Source organism: Grampus griseus, assembly GCF_964374135.1.
Source record: "Grampus griseus genome assembly, chromosome: 16".
Taxonomy (NCBI): Eukaryota; Metazoa; Chordata; class Mammalia; order Artiodactyla; family Delphinidae; genus Grampus; species Grampus griseus.
Window position 1 is genome coordinate 73,122,040 of NC_139010.1, and position 17,335 is coordinate 73,139,374.

Genomic DNA, 17,335 nt, shown 5'->3' on the forward strand with positions numbered 1-17,335 from the left:
AAAATTGCGACAAGGAGTATAAACTGCTAGCATGGGGTTTTCATAGCTCAGGGCTATGGCTGCAGGAAAACGGTGGCGTAGTTCAAGCAGCAGAAAGTTGAAGCCTTATGGGTTTCAAGAATCAGGATAGAGTGCAAAGCCAGCAGAGCCGGCAGAGCAGCTAGAAATTATGGGGAGACAAAGAAATCACTGAGCGGGTAAGTCCCATCTCTGCTCAAATCCTTGGCTGATTGCTAAATAAAGAAGGAAAAATTAGGGCACCAGTCTAAAAAGGCAGCAGTGGGAAGACAAAGAAGAAGAGAAATATATGCTGTTGCTGGGAAGATGGGGAGGGTGGGAAGAGTACGGAGACAAAGTTTGCAACTTGAAAACAGGCAAGTTAACTGCCCACTAGAAAAGAAAATCAATCATCCTCAGAACATAAGAGAATACAGAGTTGCTACAACTCATTATCTACAATGTCCAGTTTTCGATCAAAGAAAAGAGGAAAGTATGACCGATGGTCAACAGGACAGGCGGTCAATAAAAACTGACTCCTAATGGGCCCAGATGATAAGACTTCAATGCAGCATTTATATATTTTTTTCAAAGAAAAAAATATATATATACTCAAAGAGTTGAAAGAACATCTTGTTCAAAGAATTAAAGAAAACACAATAATGAGTGAAAAGATAGGTATTCTCAACAGAGAAATGATAACTGTACAAAATTGAACTTCTAAAGCTGAACAGCATAATAAATGAAATTAAAAATTGGAGATAGCAGACTAGAGATAGCAGAAGACTCAGTGAACTTGAAGACAGATTAGTATTACTCAATCCAAAGAACACAGAGAAAAAAAGAAGAGTTTAAAGAAACAAACTGAACCTCAAGGACCTATGGGGAAAATGAAACAGCCCAACATATATGTAATTTGGAATCCCATAAGGAGAGGTGTAAAAGAAAGAAGCAGAAAAAATATCTGAAAAAATAATGCCCCTAAACTTCCCAAATTTGACTGAAAACATTAATGTACATATCCAAGAAGTTCACTGAAATAGAAGCATTAAAAACAAACAAATAAAGAAAACTACCTCTAGACATAGTCAAAGGACTGAAAACCAAAGTGAAAACTTGGAAAGCAGCTACAGAAAAATGACACACTGCACGTGGAGAGGAGCCGTAAGATTGATTGCTGACTTCTCATCAGAATATAGGATTGAAATAATTAAAGTGTTGAAGGAAAATAATTGTCAACTTAGACGTCTATATCAGGAAAACTATCCTTCACAACTGCATGAAAAATAATTTTCCAGATAAACAGAAACAGAGAATTTGTTGCCAGCAAACCTAAATAACAAGAAATGCTAAAGGAAGTTCTTGAGGCTGGAGGGACGGGATACCAGATGGTAACTTTGATCTGAAGGAAGGAATGAAGGGCAATAGAAATGTTAAATATACAGTAGATGCAAAAAATATTTGTTTCTTTTAATTTCTTTAAAAGACATATGACTGTTTAAAGCTAAAAATAACACTATTGATGGGTTAATAACATATATGAATGTAATATACAGGTTTCCCCCTGCTATCCAAAAGTAGAGCATTCTTATGAAACTTTTTGTAAGCAAAAATGGTGTAAAATGCAGAAGCAATTATCTTAGGACACATCTTGCTAATGGATGCACAAAATAAATCAAGATAAAGCACAGATGTTCACAGACACAGTTCAAAGCTACGGCGGCTTGATGCTGGGATGCTGAATGTAGTTCCCAGAGAAGGAGCTTGGTGGTGTCAGCTTGCTGCAAAACAAAGGTTGAATGACATTTTCTCTTTTCAATTTCTGTAAAAGTAAAAATTCTCTTCAAATTTCTTTCAGTTAGCAAAAACAGGTACTAAAGTAGGTCTTTCATAAAGGTGAAGTGGCGCAAAGCGAACTTTCAAAAAGCAGGGGATACCTGTATATGACCAACACTGATGATGTGGGCATAAATGGAAATAAACTATTATGAGGTTCTTGTAATTTACCTTAAGTAACAATATTCTAAGTATATGGGATACATTAAAGATGCATGCTCCAATTCCTAGAGCAACCATATACACAGTATAAAACTATAGTTAGCAAGCCAATAAAGGAATTAAAATGGAATACTAAAAAATATTTGATTCACAAGACAGGAAGGATGAAAAGAAACAGAGGAGAGGAAAAAAAACAGATGAGACAAAAAACAAATGGCAAAATGCCAGATCTAAAAACACAACCTCATCAATAACTACATTAAGTATAAGGGAACTAAACACTCCAATGAAAAGGCAGAGATTGTTATACACATAAAAGCAAGAGCCAACTGTTTATGACATATGATACAACTTAAATATAAAGACACAAATAGAATGAAAGTAAAAGGTTGTTAAAAAAAAGATATATATCTACACACACACACCCACACACACACACACCATGAAAATAATAAGAAATCTGTAGATGCTATATCAATATCAGATGAAATAAATATTAAGGCAAGAAATATTATAAGACAAAGAGGGACCCTTCATAATGATAAGAGAGTCACTATGTCAAGAAGAAATATGAAAAAGAAACGAAACTGAGTTATTTGTAGTGAGGGGATGGACCTAGACTCTGTCATACAGAGTGAAGTAAGTCAGAAAGAGAAAAACAAATACTGTATGCTAACACATATATATGGAATCTAAAAAAAAAGGTTCTGAAGAACCTAGGGACAGGACAGGAATAAAGATGCAGATGTAGAGAATGGACCTGAGGACATGGGGAGGGGGAAAGGTAAGTTGGGACGAAGTGAGAGAGTGGCATGGACTTATATATACTACCAAATGTAAAACAGATAGCTAGTGGGAAGCAACCACATAGCACAGGGAGACGAGCTTGGTGCTTTGTGATCACCTAGAGGGGTGGGAGGGAGACGCAAGAGGGAGGAGATATGGGGATATATGTATATGTATAGCTGATTCACTTTGTTATACAGCAGAAACTAACACACCATTGTAAAGCAATTATACTTCAGTAAAGATGTTAAAAAAAAAAGAAGAAATATGCACCTAATAATCAAATTACAAAAGAAGAGATAAATTAATAGTCATGGTTGAAGATTTAAACACACTTTATTCACTAATTGACCAAACTAGACAAAAATAAAAAACAGTAAAGAAGATCCAAATGATATTACTGGCAGTCCTCACTTTGTGTTAATTGCATAACAGAATTGTGTCCCTGCTTTGCACTGTTCTGACATGCAAGGTTTTGGTTAACACAGTGCCAGGCTGAGTAAGGGTTGTCTGTATATATTTTTGTATAGTTTTGTGTCATAGAAGCACGTTAATGCTCTACATATGAAAAAATAGGAATCAATAAGGATAGAAAGGCAGGGGTGGGGGGAGACTGAAACTGAGAGCAAACTGAAACGAACCCAACTACATTTCAAATGAACAACATAATCACACTAAAGGGGAAAAATTATTCTAATTTATGAATACAGTACATGACCACATGCCCTCAATGGGTAGGGTAGGGGAGAACTGCAAATAAATCCTGAATTCCTTTTAGTAAGTATGTTCTCTGTTCACGTAGGGACAAAGCAATTTCAGAACTATCTGAGATGTAGTATAGGATTGAGCAAATGAGTCAAAGTGCTGATGTTATTGGGAGTCAGGGCTCAAGGGACATAAAAATACAAAAGGGGGAACAACCAAGGCAGGGAAGAACCAAGGCAAGGAACAACCCTATGAGGATGAAATAGAACTGGAAGTATCAGGTGAACTCATGATTTCTAAATTGTGTATCTGTGTGTGTGTGTGGTATGTATGTATATGTTTACAAATGTCTTCACATATATGTATTTCCTAATTCTGCTCACTGAAGGGCCCTATGAATATATGAAGTAGCAATGAACATACCCAACACCCAGATCTTGATTCCTAATATCATTCTCTACTAAAAGGAACCAGGGCTTTTTGGAAAAATAGCCGATTCTAGGACTGTGATGGGGAAGATATAAAATGAACCTGGAACAGCTTGTTATATGTACCAGAAAGTAGTGAAGACCTAAAAAAAAGAAAAAAAGAAAAAAAAGGAGAAAGAAAAGGAGGAGGAGGAGGGGGGTGGGGAGGAGGAGGGGGAGGGGGAGAAGAAGAAGAAAAGCAAAGGAAAAAAATACAGGGTTATTTGAAGAGGCTCCTAGTGGTCATATATGAGATAATTTAGGCACCAAAATAATTAAGAATTATAGTGATTGAAAAAAATAGGAATCCATGAGTCCATGCTGATGATAGATAATTATGGAATAAGGGAGAACTCTTGGTAATGAAAGAAGAATGTCAAGCGCTGTGGTTTTCCTGTATTTGTGTTAACATTTAAAAATTTTAAAAATGATGTATTTTTGGAACCCAGTAAAACAGCACTCTAAAAGGTGCTGAGAAAACAGAGGCTTTAGAACAGTGTGTGAGTCAGTGAAGAACTGACCTTAATTAGAACTTCTATCTATAATTAGGACAGACTATCCTAAATATACTGCTCTGGAGTACAGAACTCTCACACAACAGAACTTTATAGGCTTTGCTTTCACTACTATAATCTTAAGTTTGTTTTCTAAAAAATATAAGTGGTTGCTAAAACCGGAAAAGAAAAGAGAGAAGAGAAGAGAAGAGAAGAGAAGAGAAGAGAAGAGAAGAGAAGAGAAGAGAAGAGAAGAGAAGAGAAGGGAAAAGAGACCCATTACATTGTACAACAAAGATGTAGGGGACAAATCCCTCCTAGAATCTGAGGTCAGAATTTCTTTTCCCCTGAAAAACATGCACAGTTTATCAAGAAATAAAAACTAGGAACTCCATCAAGTTTCCTTTGCTGCCAGAAAACTGATCTTCTCTTCTCTACATGGTTGTTTTTGATCTAATTTATTTTCTATTTAACTGCATATAGGTATATCATTTTTGCAAAATACCTAAAATCCTTTTAGAAGATGGACTATAAATTATAAATTTAAAAATAATAATCTTAATATGATTGTAATACTAATGTGAAATAATTTAGTCTAATAACAATACTACAAATACAGCAATTGAGTTCTTCTGTGGTTAAAATCTAGCCTTAGGCAATGTGAAAAAAAAAGCAACTATTCAGAATGACTTCGCTTTTTGGTAAATAGAACCAATTTTTACAAACAAAACTGTGTTTCCATTCTCAACCTTTATTTTGGAAATTCAAAACTGTTATTTCATGTAATTAGAAAAGAACTTCCCTTTACAGTGTGAGACCCTTTCAAATTAATAAAATTCAAATTCCAGTTCTCATAACCAAATATGCAAAAAAGAACACTTTTGTTTAAGGATTTGTTTTCTTCCTGATAAACAAGATAATGATTATATTAAGGCATAATAATAGAAGCCATATCTACTGAAGCCTTACTATGTGGTAGGGAACTGTGGTTTATTTACCTACCTCTGATCACAATTACCAGCAAGGTAGCACCCTTGTCCATTTTTCTAGATGTGTAATTTCCCTGAGAACACATAACAGTAAGAGCACATAGCTAGGACGTGAACACAGCACTTTCTAACTCAAAAGCCAGTACTATTTCCACTTCATGTTGCCTTCTAAAGCATAAAGCTTCCAGCTGTACAACTCCAGTATTTTCAGTAAACAGTTTTCTATGAATACTTCTAACTTGTTTCCTCATTGGCAAAATTCACTCTCACAGCCTTACAACAGATAAGTTTGATAAATCTTCAAACAGACTTCTGTAAGTCTGAGATTACTTCAAAATAAAGTTAAAAAAGAAAAAATCCTCACACAGAAACATTTTATTATTTCAAAATAAAGTTTAAAAAATAAAAAGAAAGAAGTCCTTGAACAGAGCCATCATTGTCTGTGGATGATGAATATGATGTTCCATTTCATGGATTTTGCGAAAAAATTATTAAAGTTACATTCTTTTTACTTGATTCAAGGTCAAGCTCTAAAAAGCTTAGAGTGGGCGGAGTCAAAATGGCGGTGTGGGAAGATGCCGAGTTAGAGTCTCCCCACAACTAGGGCGCCTGCTGGCCACTGGTGGGAGACCCTGACACCCAAGGAGATGGGAGGACACCCCTAAGTGAACTGGTAGAATGTGGGGGGACTGAGGAGTAGGAGGAGTGGAGGTCAGACAGGATCAGTCCCCCTGAGGCCAGGGAGATCAGGAGAGGCAGGTGGGAGGGGCCCTCTGGGAGGAGCAGGAGAGGAGGGCATTTGCCCTGCCCACTCGAGCCCAGGAAACCTGCTGGGCTCCCAGGTGAGGTCCCCTACCCTCTGAGACCAGGGGAGGGGGGCACGTCTGGGCCCCTTCTGTTCTGTTGAGCCTAAGCCCCACCCCCCCACAGCCTCCAGGGCCTTTTCCAGCCCTGTGGGTCCTAAGTATAGGCCCTGCCCACTGCCCAAACCTCGCCCTTGCTTAGGCCTCCCCCCCACCCTTTTCTCCTTTCCCCTCCTCCTCTTTTTTACTATTGCGGTACTGTTGTACCTTCCTGTTGTTGGTTCATCTATATTTTTATTTTTATATTCTTTCTTTTTTTTTTTTTTTTGCGGTACACAGGCCTCTCACTGTTGTGGCCTCTCCCACTGCGGAGCACAGGCTCTGGACGCACAGGCTCAGTGGCCATGGCTCACGGGCCTAGCTGCTCCGCGGCATGTGGGATCTTCCCGGACGAGGGCACGAACCCGTGTCCCCTGCATCGGCAGGCGGACTCTCAACCACTGCGCCACCAGGGAAGCCCCTTACTTTTATATTCTTTCTAACACATCTGTTAGTTTCCTAGTCTAATTTTATTTTTTACTTTATAATTGTTCTTTTTTTTTGGCCGCCCCTCGTGTCTTGTGGGATCTTGGTTCACGAGCCGGGGGTTGGGCTGAAGCTTCTGCAGTGGGAGCTCTGAGTCTGAACCACTGGACTAACAGAGGCCCTCAGACCCCAGGGAACATTCATCGGAGTGAGGTCTCACTGAGGTCACCATCTCAGCACCAAGACCCAGCTCTACCCAACAGCCTACAAACTCCAATGTTGGAAGCCTCAGGCCAAACAACTAGTAAGATAGGAACACAATCCCACTTATAAAAAAAAAAAGAGAGCAAAAAAATATGTCACAGATGAAGGAGCAAGGTAAAAACCTACAAGACCAAATAAATGAAGAGGAAATAGGCAATCTACCTGAAAAAGAATTCAGAGTAATGATAGTAAAGATGATCCAGAATCTCGGAGACAGAATGGAGGTTCAGACTGAGAAAATACAAGAAATGTTTAACAAAGATCTAGAAGAACTAAAGAACAAACAGAGATGAACAACACAATAACTGAAATTAAAAATACACTATAAGGAATCAATAACAGAATAACTGAGGCAGAAGAACAAATAAGTGAGCTGGAAGATAAAATGGTGGAAATAACTGCCAGGGAGCAGAATAAAGAAAAAAGAATGAAAAGAACTGAACACAATCTCAGAGACCTCTGGGACAACACTAAGTGCACCAACATTCGAATTATAGGGGTCCCAGGAGAAGAAGAGAAAAAGAAGGGTCTGAGAAAATATCTGAAGAGATTATAGTCGAAAACTTCCCTAACATGGGGAAGGAAATAGTCACCGAAGTCCAGGAAGCACAGAGAGTCCCATACAGGATAAACCCTAGGAGAAACACACCAAGACACATAGTAATCAAACTAACAAAATTTAAATTCACAGAAAAAATGTTAAAAGCAGCAAGGGAAAAACAAAAAATAACATGCAAAGGAATCCCCATAAGGTTATCAGCTGATTTTTCAGCAGAAACTATGCAGGCCAGAAGGGAGTGGCAGGATATACTTAAGGTGATGAAAGAGAAAAACCTACAACCAAGATTACCCAGCAAGAATCTCATTCAGATTCGACGGAGAAATCAAAAGCTTTTCAGACAAGCAAAAGCTAAGAGAATTCAACACCACCAAACCAGCTTTATAACAAATGCTAAAGAAACACCTCTAGGTGGGAAACACAAGAGAAGAAAAAGACCCACAAAAACAAACCCAAAACAATTAAGAAAATGGCAGTAGGAACATACATATCGATAATAACCTTGAATGTAAATGGATTAAATGTCCCAACCAAAAGACAGACTGGCTGAATGGATACAAAAACAAGACCCATGTATATGCTGTCTACAAGAGACGCACTTCAGACCTAGGGACACATACGAACTGAAAGTGAAGGGATGGAAAAAGATATTCCATGCAAATGGAAATCAAAAGAAAGCTGGAGTAGCAATACTCAGATAAAACAGACTTTAAAATAAAGACTGTTATAAGAGATAAGGAGGGACACTACATAATGATGAAAGGATCAATCCAAGAAGAAGATATAACAATTATAAATGTTTATGCACCCAACACAGGAGCACCTTGATACATAACACAAACGCTAACAACCATGAAAGGAGAAATCGACAGCAATACAATAATATGGGGGCATTAACACCCCCACTTAAACCAATGGACAGATCATCCAAACAGAAAATAAATAAGGAAACACAAGCTTTAAATGATACAATGGACCAGACAGATTTAATTGATATTTACAGAACATTCCACCCAAAAGTGGCAGAATACACTTTCTTCTCAAGTGCACATGGAACATTCTCCAGGATAGATCACATCTTGGGTCACAAATCAAGCCTCAGAAAATTTAAGAAAATTGAAATCGTATCAAGCATCTTTTCTGACCACAATGCTATAAGACTGGAAATCAATTACAGGAAAAAAACTGTAAAAAACACAAATACATGGAGGCTAAACAGTGCACTACTAACCAAGAGATCACTGAAGAAATCAGAGAATTAAAAAAATACATAGAAACAAATGACAACGAAAACACAACAACCCAAAACCTATGGGACGTGGCAAAAGCAGTTCTAAGAGGGAAGTTTATAGCAATTCAATCTCACCTCAAGAAACAAGAAAAATCTCAAATAAACAATCTAACCCTACACTTAAAACAGCAGAGAAAGAAGAACAATGAAAACCCAAAGTCAGTAGAAGGAAAGAAATCAAAAAGATCAGATCAGAAATAAATGAAAAAGAAATGAAGGAAACGATAGCAAAGATTAACAAAACTAAAAGCTGGTTCTTTGAGAAGATAAACAAAATTGATAAACCCTTAGCCAGACCCATCAAGAAAAAAAGGGAGAGGACACAAATCATTAAAATTAGAAATGAAAAAGGAGAAATCACAACTGACACTGAAGAAATACAAAGGATTATAAGAGACTACTACAAACAACTATATGCCAATAAAATGGAAAACCACAAAGAAATGGACAAATTCTTGGAAACATACAATTTTCCAAGACTGAACCAGGAAGAATTAGGAAATATAAACAGACCTATCACAAGTAATAAAATCGAAACGGTGATTAAAAATCTTCCAACAAACAAAAGTCCAGGACCAGATGGCCTCACAGGCGAATTCTATCAAACATTTAGAGAAGAGCTAACATCTATCCTTCTCAAACTCTTCCAAAAAATTGCAGAGGGAGAAACACTCCCAAATTCATTCTACGAAGCCACCATCACTCTGATACCAAAACCAGAAAAGGACATCACAAAAAAAGAAAATTATAGACCAATATCACTGATGAACATAGATGCAAAAATCCTGAACAAAATACTAGCAAACAGAATCCAACAACACATTAAAAGGACCAGACACCACGATCAAATGGGATTTATCCCAGGGATGCAAGGATTCTTCAGTATATGCAAACCAATCAATGTGATAACCACATTAACAAATTAAGGAATAAAAACCATATGATCATCTTAACAGATGCAGAAAAAGCTTTTGACAAAATTCAACACCCATTTATGATAAAAACTCTCCAGAAAATGGGCATAGAGGGAAACTACACCAACATAATAAAGGCCATATATGACAAACCCACAGCGATCATCATCGTCAGTGGTGAAAAACTGAAAGCATGTCCACTAAGATCAGGAACAAGACAAGGATGTCCACTCTCGCCACTCTCATTCAACATAGTTTTGGAAGTCACGGCAATCAGAGAAGAAAAAGAAATAAAAGGAATCCAAATTGGAAAAGAAGAAGTAAAACTGTTACTGTTTGCAGATGACATGATACTATACATAGAAAATCGTAAAAATGCTACCAGAAAACTACTAGAACTAACCAATGGATTTGGTAAGGTTGCAGGATACAAAATTAATGCACAGAATCTCTGGCATTCCTATACACCAAGCAACAAAAAATCAGAAAGAGAGGTTAAGGAAACAATCCCATTTACCATCGCAACAAAAAGAATAAAATACCTAGGAATAAACCTGCCTAAGGAGGTGAAAGACTTGTACTCAGAAAACTATAAAACATTGATGAAAGAAATCAAAGATGATATAAACAGATGGAGAAATATACCATGTTCTTGCATTGGAAGAATCAATATTGTGAAAATGACTATACTACCCAAAGCAATCTACAGATTCAGTGCAATCCCTTTCAAACTACCAATAGCATTCTTCACAGAATTAGAACAAAAAATTTTACAATTCATATGGAAACACAAAAGACCCCAAATAGCCAAAGCAATCTTGAGAAAGAAAAACGGAGTTGGAGGAATCAGGTTCCCCGACTTCAAACTATACCACAAAGCTACAGTAATCAAGACAGTACGGTACTGGCACAAAAACAGAAATATAGATCAATGGTACAGGATAGAATGCCCAGAGATAAACCCGTGCACATATGGTCACCTAATTTATGACAAAGGAGGCAAGAGCATACAATGGAGAAAAGTGAGCCTCTTCCATATGTGGTGCTGGGAAAACTGAACAGCTACATGTGAAAGAATGAAATTAGAACACACCCTAACACCATACACAAAAATAAACTCCAAATGGATTAAAGACCTAAATGAAAGACTAGACACTATAAAATTCTTAGAGGAAAACACAGGAAAAACACTCTTTGACATAAAATACAGCAAGATCTTTTTTGACCCACCTTTCAGAGTAATGGAAACAAAAATAAACAAATGGGACTTAATTAAACTTAAAAGCTTTTGCACAGCAAAGGAAACCATAAACAAGACAAAAAGACAACCCTCAGAATGGGAGAAAATATTTGCAAATGAAACAACACACAAAGGATTAATCTCCAAAGTATACAAACAGCTTATGGAGCTCAATATCAAAAGAACAAACAATCCAATTAAAAAATGGGCAGAAGACCTAAATAGACATTTCTCCAAAGAAGATATACAGATTGCCAACAAACACATCAAAGAATGCTTAACATCATTAATCATTAGAGAAATGCAAATCAGAACTACAATAAGATATCATCTCACACCGGTCAGAATGGCCATCATCAAAAAATCTAGAAACAATAAATTCTGGAGAGGGTGTGGTGAAAAGGGAACCCTCCTGCACTGTTGGTGGGGATGCAAATTGATACAACCACTATGGAAAACAGTATGAAGCTTCCTTAAAAAACTACAAATAGAACTACCAAATGACCCAGCAATCCCACTACTGGGCATATACCCTGAGAAAACCATAATTCAAAAAGAGTCATGTACCACAGTGTTCACTGCAGCACTATTTACAATAGCCAGGAAATGGAAGCAACCTAAGTGTCCACTGACAGATGAATGGAATAAGAAGATGTGGCACATATATACAATGGAATATTAGCCATAAAAAGAAACAAAATTGAGTTATTTGTAGTGAGGTGGATGGATCCAGAGTCTGTCATACAGAGTGAAGTAAGTCAGAAAGAGAAAAACTAATACCGTATGCTAACGCATATACATGGAATCTAAAAAAAAAAAAAGGTACTGATGAACCTAGTTGCAGGGCAGGAAGAAAGATGTAGACACAGAGAATGGACCTGAGGACACGGGGTGGGAGGGGGAAGCTGGGGCAAAGTGAGAGTAGCATCGACATATATACACTACCGAATGTAAAATGGTTAGCTAGTGGGAAGCAGCAGCGTAGCACAGGGAGATCAGCTCGGTGCTCTGCAATGACCTAGAGGATTGGGATAGGGAGGATGGGAGGGAGGCTCAAGAGGGAGAGGATATGGGGACATATGTACGCATATGGCTAATTCACTCTGGTGTACAAGAGAAACTAACACAGTATTGTGAAGCAATTATACTCCAATAAAGATCTATTAAAAAAATAAAAAGCTTAAAAAATAAACATTTATAAGAATATTAAGCTAAAACTATAACAATGACATTATAACAACCTGGACATGTTTAAATAGTGCTCGCTCAAGCAGGAGAAATGTGAATATGTATGCCTAAAGGCTAAGAACTCAAGAAACTTCAACTCGTGACAGTAAGCTAATTCAAAACAACGTTATATATATACAAGTGGTCTACGGAAATGTTCTAATCTTAATTGGTTTATGTGCTCTTAAAAATTTGATCATTCTAAAACTTTCCTCTATTTGTTTCAAATCTTCTCATATCACTAAGTGAAGCTGTCACGGTAAAAATATCTCAAGAGGTCTTAAGCCTTAAATTTCCAAAACTGAAATAAATGATAAGCATTTTTTTGTCCTTCCTCCAAAAAAGGGGGCACTGTTATTTGTTCTTCCATTTTCTCTAGAGTGTCCCTTTCTTTCTGTTTTAGAGATTACAATAAACCCCACAAGATGAATTTATATTCAGAAGCAGGAAAAATGAAAATACTTAGATTACAGTAGTATCTCCTCTTTAGTTTGAATCTTACAAACTTGTAATCTATATGAATTGAGAGTTCTTTTTTTTCTACTAACAAAAATGCTCAGAAGAAAAACAACAATGTAAGAAAGATTTTAATAAGAATATGAGAAGAATAAAAAAGCAGGAATGAGTTGAAAGTAGTAATTAGTAATTTATTCTCTCCTTCATTAACAATTTTAAGTGATCCTTAAACTGTGTGAATAACACATAGCACCACAACACTAAGTAACTTTACATGGTTGGGTTTATAAAGATAGTGACTAAAACACTATTGAGATAGTGTGCTTGTTCCCAAGATTAAGCTGTCACCTGGGAAAGGTGCTGGCCTACAAGGACTAACATAAGAACATGAACTACTGTCCATGCTTTCTCCTTCAACTCTCCAGAAATACTGGTCTTTATTTTTATATTTTTTGACAAGGTGATACAGTCACAAAAATCAAACAGTATAAAAAAGGTTGTAGTGAAAAGTTTGGCTCTCACCTTCACCCCTGTCCATCATCATTAACTCAGTTCCTTCAACCTTTTCCCCATAAAAATTTTTATTGGTTTCTTGTATATTCTTTCAGAGATTCATTATACACTTCCTTATTAAAATAAAATAGGATACATATACTTCATAAATTGTAATGTTTTTCTTTGTATTATTTATCTCAATTCAACATGACCTAAATAATGCCTGACTACACTCTCTCAATGCCTTCATGCAGTCTTGGGTTCAAGGCTGACCCAAGGTTTTAAGTGAGCAGTATCTCAAATAAAGCAAGAGAATGGTGAGCAAAGGAGACAGCAATAGCAAGTGGTTAAAAAGCCGCAAACAGGGGGCTTCCTGGTGGCGCAGTGGTTGAGAGTCCGCCTGCCGATGCAGGGGACGCGGGTTCGTGCCCCGGTCCGGGAAGATCCCACATGCCGCGGAGCGGCTAGGCCCGTGAGCCATGGCCACTGAGCCTGCGGGTCCGGAGCCTGTGCCCCGCAACGGGAGAGGCCACAACAGTGAGAGGCCCGCGTACCGCAAAAAAAAAAAAAAAAAAGCTGCAAACAACAGACATATAATTAATCCATAATCCCATCAGCAACACCAAGACAAAAGAACTAGTTTTTTAAAGTTCCTAGCACAGTACCGATTACACATCATATACACTGCATTAAATATCTGTTCAATGAATCAATCAATGAATCTTCTTCAAGGCTATCTTTGCAAGTTTGGGGATAGGCGGGTGAATAGGTAGGTAGGAATTAACAACAGGAGAGTCAAGAAATTTTTTACAAAGCTGCCTTTCAAATGTTTAGAAGTTGCTATGATTATTTTGGAAAAGGTAATCCAATGGTATGATTTTGATGCCTGTGAATCTATAAGAAAATTCACTGAAAGAAAGTATCAGTCCAAAATTTCTTCAGACACAGGCCACTTGATAAACATCCTTCCAAATGATAATATAAGCCCAAATTATAATTAGATATTTATAATTATAATTAGATATTTATATAATTTATATAATTGTAAATTATAATTAGATTTTAGACAGGAGAGATTTAATACTTATGCTTACCATAGCGTATTGGCTTAGCTACTTCAAATTCAGACTTACGTAGAGCCGTATTTTTATTGTATCTATCATTTTACTGTACATTGCAGTCCCTTTTACAAAATTTACAGCATATTCAGTCTTTCTTTGATAAAAGAATTCCCTTTAAACTAGACTTTCTGACATAATCGTACACAATATTGATTCACTCCAAGACTTAAAAAAATATTTAGCATATTACTAGTATACTCAAAATTAACCTATTAGCAAGGATACAGGTATATTTGGTATAAAATAAAACCTCTGGATTCAAGCACTTATTTTTTATTATGGGCTGAAAATAAAAATAGAGTGATTAAGCAACAAATAAGTGGTCACAGAAATGTAGCAATAAGGATAGTGTATTTGTAGTTGGAATGATCAGGAGACACAGTAAGGAGGCAGTTTTTAAGGTGAAGCAAGAAAGGCTAGTCTCAAGGAACAGAAGATGGGGTAGGGCCTTCAGCCAGGAGAATAGTGGAGAGTCAACACAGGAGCTTGGTACGTTAAAATATCTAAGGCAGGGAATGGCAAACTACAGTCCACGGGCCAAATCCAGTCCACTGCTTGTTTTTATAAGGCTTGTGGGCTACCAAAGGTTTTCACATTTTTAAATGGCTGAAAAAAACAAATCAAAAGAACTTTATGACACATAAAAATTATAAAATTCATATAATAAAGTTTTACGGGCACACAGCCATGCCATGCCCATTCATTTACCTGTTGTCTATCTATGACTGCTTTCACACTACAAGGCAGAGTTGAGTAGTTGCAACAGAAACCATGTGAATCACAAAACCTAAAATATTTACTATCTGGCCCTTCAGAGAAAAAGTTTGCCAACCTCTTCTCTTAGGAAGGCCTATGTGGCTGAAGCACTGTGAGTGAGGGGCTGGGTGGAGAAAGAAACTAGAGAGGTAAAGAGGGGCATGCAAGCCATGAAAAAGATTTGGGTCTATATTCTAAGAGGAATGGGGAAGCCATTAGAGAATTTTAAGTAGGAAAGTGACAATCAGATATGCATTTTGAAAAGCTCATTCTGGTTGTCACAATGGTAATCCGTGTCAGGAGATAAGTAAGGAGGCTAATGTAGTAAGTAGTTCAAGCAAAGTATGAACACAGCTTAGACTATGGGGCTGGAAAAATAAAGAGGCTGGGCAAGATTACTTCTGAGATTCCCTTCCAGCTCTAAAATTTTAAGAATCACAGGAGTTTACAAGTCTGATTTTGCAACTTTCCAGGGTATTTCCAATTATCAAAAACAGTTCTCAAAACTGTTATGCTATGAACAGCTTTCTAATAGGTAGTAAGAAATATGCCAACAGAGCATTCTGTATCTAAAAAGTTTGGAAATTACTGCAGGATAAATGATCACCCCCACCATTAGAATGCTTTCTAAAATATAGTTTGTATTTTTTATAAGTGGGAAAGCACTACTTTTATGAAATTTACAATTAAAGAATTTACAGATAATACAATATAAATTAACACAGCGGGGAATAAACACAAATACTGCTCAAGTACATTTTCAGTGTACTTTCTTTCCTATAATGTAGTAATGACAAAACAAAGAACATACCTGCTACATTCTAACAATGTAACTTTAAGGCGGCCTTCCGTAAGTGCCCATTGTTGTATATGGATATGCTCTTCATCATCTTCTTCGAATCCTTGCAAGGTTTGGAATGGGAAAAACGGCTTAAACCTGACAAAAGTAAAGATAAGTCTAAATTTCTGAATAATAAACACCACACTTTAAAGCGTAATAACAAAACCTACCCGTAGGAAAACAACACAAAACAAACATCTAATGCTGCATGTGCCCTATAAAACCAGAGCTTACCACACTCCCCCATAACTGGCAGCAAACAGTGCCTTCTTGGTGGGACCCAGACTTCCTGTTTTTTTGGCATGCCCTCATTGACAAGGCAGGACACCCAGAACAAAGGAAAAGAAAATCTAGAAGCCACCAGTGGGCCCTGAAACTTGGGTGGGACAGGAGAGAGGTTCTTTCTGGACCAGATGGGAAAAGTGTTCCTACTGTAAAAGATCAAAATTCAGAATGCAGTCTTCCATGGAAACAATAAAATTGGATAGTGATTAGTACTAGATAATGATAAATAATAATAATAACAACAACAATTAACAGCAGCAAAGGTATTTATCAGAGATGTTTACTATCTGCCAGGCAGTGTGCTAAGAGCTTTACATGCTTTATATCTTATTCAATGCTCAAAATCCTGAGTGGGCAATATGATTAGCTTCCCACTCCAGATGAAAGGAGTGAGGGTTAGAAAGGTTAAAGAATTTGTTCAACATTACACAGTGAGTGGCATAACCAGAATTCAAGCTAGTTTGACTAGTTGACTACGTAACACTTCAGATACCTATGAATTATTCAGGTCTTTATGTGCTCATTGTTAATACTCTTGGATTTTATGTAGAAGCTTGTGGTGAGTTATAAACTGTAAGCTTTAAAAACTTTAATTTGAAACATAATTCATACTCCTCCATTAAAGTAAAGGACAAAGAAAATGAGAAAATTGGGCTTGAGGGCCTATAGTTTTCAACTAACCCTACACGCTGTCACTAGACATGACATTTGTCTGCTCAAAAGCTTTAATGCCTTCTCACTAACCACACACAGTATAAACGATAGTCAAAAGTTCTTGGTTTCATATTCAAGGTCTACCACAATTAATCTTTCCAATGGTATTTTTCCTTATTAGAAACCTTCCAATCTAGGAAGTGTAGTCACCTCATGTACCCAGAAGATGCCATGCATATTCCTGCTTTCAAGCCTTTTGTACCAACTGGAGGTTTTCCCTATTCCTCAAAGCCTACCCAAACCCTAAACACTTTCTATAATCAGCTTGAGGTCCTACATCACAGCAGACCACACGCACTGCTTTCACTCTTCTTTACCTTGCAGTCATTTAAACTGCTGGGCACTTATGCCTTGAAGTCTCAAATGTGACCTGGTTTCACAATTATCTTTACCCCTCACACACTATCG

General features: G+C 37.1%; 1 protein-coding gene across 1 annotated transcript in view; it reads right to left on the reverse strand.

Annotated features, from left to right (window-relative positions):
- The window catches only part of PDZD8 (PDZ domain containing 8), a gene marked incomplete at its 5' end in the record, with an annotated part of 97,779 nt that overhangs the window by 54,449 nt on the left and 25,995 nt on the right, over nucleotides 1–17,335 (reverse strand). The window contains one exon of the mRNA XM_082673160.1: nucleotides 15,899–16,024. Coding sequence (XP_082529286.1) covers nucleotides 15,899–16,024 — 126 coding nt within the window. The remainder of the gene's footprint in view (nucleotides 1–15,898; nucleotides 16,025–17,335) is intronic.